We start from the raw sequence: 4348 nt of genomic DNA on the forward strand, positions 1-4348 counted from the left end.
TCTGTCTCACCCTTCATTTGGTTTGACTTCATAAACCTACATTTGTTGAATGCTGACCATGTGCCACCTACGTTGTTTCATTTAATCCTCATGGCATACCTATGAGGTAAATAACATCTCCCCCAAGAAATACAGAAACCAAAAATTACGTTAAGTATCTTGTCCAAGTTCACACTGTTATAAAGAGGTAGAGCCAAAGATTCAAATCTAAGTCTTTCTGATTCCAAAGCCTGCATGCACAGATTCTGGCCACAGACAGTAAATATCTGCTTCATCAGAGGAAACACACACTCCTGCAGTAATTAGGTCAGTGCCCAAGGGTGCCCAGCACCGTCCTGGATGGCAGGAGCACATCAGTGGGCACCAGAGTTCCTTACATACCAACAGGGAACAAGCAATACTCAGCGCACAGGATAAATGAGTTATTTACATGGTAGGCTCAGGGACAAGTGTTCGGGGAAAGAGGAAAAGGCCAGTGTGGTGGGGGACGGTCCAAGCACAGCTTGCCGCCTTTCCCTGTGGCTCACACATAAAGCCTCCGCCAGGATGACGGGAGCCTGGCTACTAGTGTGGGAGGTGGATGTCCCGGCTGGATCTGCGAGAGTAGTCTGCCTGCACATACTCTGCCCTTTACCCAGAGCGTACGTAAAATGGCTAAAGTCAGTCCATTTTCATGGCACTTGGCTCTCCACTGTGGGTATATCTGCTCTTGATGTGGAGGCAGCAGCCCTCCACAATGGCACAAGTTGTGCATGGAACAGCTCCCTGTGTCGGCCATGAAGCGAGACCCGCTAGCCATGGGGGACTGACGCCCGCCGCCTCGCCCACAGGTGAAGCTGGCCTGGCTCTGTCTCTTCCTTTCTGAATCAACATTCTTCCATCAGAGCCTCCATAAGTCGTGCTTTTGTTAGTGACCCCAACACCTCGGGATGCTCTTTGCTACCTCAGGTGCGGCGAGACCTCCCCGGAGGTGGTGACAGGCGGCTCTCTTTCTGATGGACAGTTGGCACAGTGAGCAGGATGTCAAAAATCTGCCAGTCAAGGGAAAGAGATGAGGCTCAAGTGACTGGGCTCCTGTCTACATATGGGAAGCCCAGGTTTCGGTTCCTGGGGCCTCCTGGTGAAGGCAAGCAGGCCCGCGTGGTGAGCTGGCCCACAGAGAGAGACAGAGAAGAAAAAATAAGAGATGCAGCAGACCAGGGAGCTGAGGTGGTGCAGGAGATTAAGCACCTCTCTCCCACTCCAACAGGACCTGGGATCGGTTCCCAGTGCCACCTCAAGAGAAGACAAGCAGACAAAAAAGAACACACAGAGAGCAGATAGCAAGAGCAAAAAAAAAAAAACGAGAGCGGGGAGAGAAATAAATAATCCACCAATCAAGATAAAGGGATGGTATACTGTAATTTTAAATAAGGTGGTAAATGTAGACAAGATTGGGAAAGTGACATCTGAGCAAAGTCTAAGGGAGGTGAGGGCGTGAGCTACATGCACATCTGAACAAACGGTGTACCAGGCAGGAGACAGTAAAGCAGCTCATTGTGGCAGGAGCAGAGCAAGCAAGACTAGTGATGAGGTGGGAGAGCTCACAAGGCAGATGGGGTGAGTCTGGGCCACGCTGAGTGAGGTGGAAGCCCCTGGGGAGCTGGAGGTGTTGTAACAGGATCTCTGGGCTGCTGCATCACAGTGAACACGGTAGAGGCACAAGAGCAGAGGTGGGGAGCAGGTGCAGGGGAGGCCATGATCCAGAGCAGGGCTGACAGTCACTCTTGAGGGCACACTTTCAAGTTAGAGCCAGCACAGGACGTTCTGAGCCTGAGTGGCCTGTGAGAGAAGATGGGGTATGTGTGTGGGGCTGCTGGCCTCAGCACCGAGAAGAATGGAGACGCCCTCAACGGAGACAGGGCAGGTGGCAGGAGGTCAGGAAACCTGTAGGCACAGACTTTAAGATGTCTACAAAACATCTAAGCAGATGCAGATGCTGAGTTGGATGGATGATTCTAGAGATCTAGAGAAGAGTCTGAACTGGCAACATTAACATCCTATCACAAAGCATAACAACACAATCAGCAACACACGGAACAGCAACAGACCTTGATCCCTCAGACTTGCCTGGTTCCATGCGGGCATCCTTTTTCCTCCATTCACTCATATCACCACCATCTTTTTTTTTTATTTTAATTTTTTCCAAAACGTTAACTGCTCCAGAGACAAATATAGTGGCATGGCTAAGCACCCACCTCAGAAGGCCTGGGTTTAAGCTGCAGATGTCACTTATTAGGTACATGACCCCTGGCCAAGCGTACGTCCTCGTTTATACCACGGGGACAGGGTCACTTTCTCTCCAGGCTGTGAGGGTTGTATGAGAGAATTTCATGAGCTGGCACAAGCCAATACCCTTTTAAGGACTAAATTTAGAAGTTAGGGGAATAAGGAGAAGGTACCACCTGAAAACAGCCAATTTCAGGACAAACTGATTTCAGCCTGGCAACAACTGGGAAGGAAATGAAGATTTGAGCATTTTGAAAGAAGTCAGAAAAAATTACTGGCAAATTTAAGGATGATGATGTAAGGTCTAGGACTTTCTTTGAAATAACCCAGTAGTGAGACATGGGCTGAAGTACTGATGAAACACGACTGGTCATGTGGTAATTGAAGCTGGGGAATTAGATACACGTTCCTTAATCTGTTTGAAATTTTCTACAATAAAAAAGACAGAAAAAAATGATAAGGACTCTCAGTCTGAGAGTCCAGAGAATCTCAAAAATGGACTTGAAGAGACTACAGACCAGATCCTCACACCTTAAATGAAAACGCCGAAAACATCCAAACCAGCCATCCACATTCTCTGCTGCCTTAGGCCCACGTATTTTTTTTAAATTCACCAACTTTATATAAAGACCAGGAGCGAGCTTAAGCAATGGTGCTGGTTTCCCCGGGATCTCCAGACCCACTACGACTCATCCAATCGTCCCACCAGTGGCCCTGCAGTCTAGTATGTGTGGGGAGAACTGCGCTCACAGACCTGGGAGCTGCCCTTGGGGCTGGTGGTGCACAGAGACAGGGGGGCCAGGCAAGCCAGGAGCCAACCCTCGCACCAGCAAAAACACAGCCTGAGACCAGGGGTCGGGAGAAAATGACCCGGGGCAAGAAATGGGCCCTTTCCCCTCAGGCCACATTTACTGTGGCTGTGCTATTCCTCTGTGCCAGAGGCTTGCTGTGGGGGAGAAGCACCCAGCAAGTCGCAGACTTCCAGGGTTAGGAAGGGGTTTTGTGAGGACTGAACAAAACTGCATATATAGGCCCAGCAAGTGTCCACAAAGAGGCTCAAGTTCCCTGAAATCGAGGCTCTGGAAGGGAACCCCAGCTCCCGGACCCCACCCCGTGCCCCACCTCCGGCATCATCCCCTCCACCCCAAAACCGACTCGGTTTGTCCGGCCCACCTACATGTTTCTCCACTGAGGCGTCGGGCCCACCCCTCAACACCACGGGCACGCCCCTACAGTCCAGAGCGCTTCGCCCCGCCCCCTCGACAGGGCCCCGCCCTCCTCAGAGGGGCTTGGCCTCGCCCCGCCCCCACGGCGCAACGGGCCCGCCCACTCCAAACCCCCACCGGCCCCGCCCCTTGACACCACGGACCCAGTCTGGGGCGCTCCGCCCCGCCCCCTTGACGCCACTGCCCCGCCCCCCTCGGAGGAATTCGGCCTCGCTTCGCCCCGCCCCATGACGCATGAGCCCGCCCATTCCAAAACCCCCACAGGCCCCGCCCCTTAACACTATGGACACGCCTCCTGGCCACTCCAGAGACTTCATCCCGCCCCCTTGACGTCATGGCCCCGCCTTCCGCAGAGGGGGGTCGGCCTCGCTTCGCGCCGCCCCATGACGCGACGGGCCCGCCCATTCCAGACCCGCAAGGGCCCGCCCCCGCCACCCCCGCCGCCCCCGCTGCAGCCCGGCTCCTCACCAGCTCGAACCGGTTGTTGACTCTGACGCCCTCTTTCTCTGCGCCCCGGTGGCGGCCGCTACCCAGCCCCCGTTTCGTCCCCTCTTCTGCGTCATCATCTTCGCAGAGGACAAACTGCAGGGCGCCGGGCCCGAGGGGCTCCTGGCCGCGCTGTTCCCCCCTCAGCCTCCGGAGGGCCCGACGCGACATAGGACCCAACGGCCGCTGGCGCCTGGAAAGAGCGAGAAGGAAAAGCAAAAAGGAAAGCAGCGGCCGCGCCTGCGCACTTAAGGCGCGAGGCTGGCGTGTCGCGTCTGCGCACTGCAGATCTCAGGAACTTCCGCACCGTCACCACTAGCGTCAAAACAGGGTGCGGGCGCTCCGAGCTCTCGCGAGAGTTGGGGGAG

The 4348-nt window shown here is 54.4% G+C and overlaps 1 protein-coding gene across 1 annotated transcript in view; it reads right to left on the reverse strand.

The window, feature by feature from the left end:
* The window catches only part of TCF25 (TCF25 ribosome quality control complex subunit), a 36633-nt gene extending 32364 nt beyond the window's left edge, over positions 1–4269 (reverse strand). The window contains exon 1 of the mRNA XM_004473433.5: positions 3963–4269. Within this exon, the coding sequence (XP_004473490.2) occupies positions 3963–4151 (189 nt within the window). The 5' untranslated portion in view covers positions 4152–4269. The remainder of the gene's footprint in view (positions 1–3962) is intronic.
* Between the last annotated feature and the right edge of the window lie 79 nt (positions 4270–4348).

Source organism: Dasypus novemcinctus, chromosome 18 (assembly GCF_030445035.2).
Source record: "Dasypus novemcinctus isolate mDasNov1 chromosome 18, mDasNov1.1.hap2, whole genome shotgun sequence".
Lineage (NCBI taxonomy): Eukaryota > Metazoa > Chordata > Mammalia > Cingulata > Dasypodidae > Dasypus > Dasypus novemcinctus.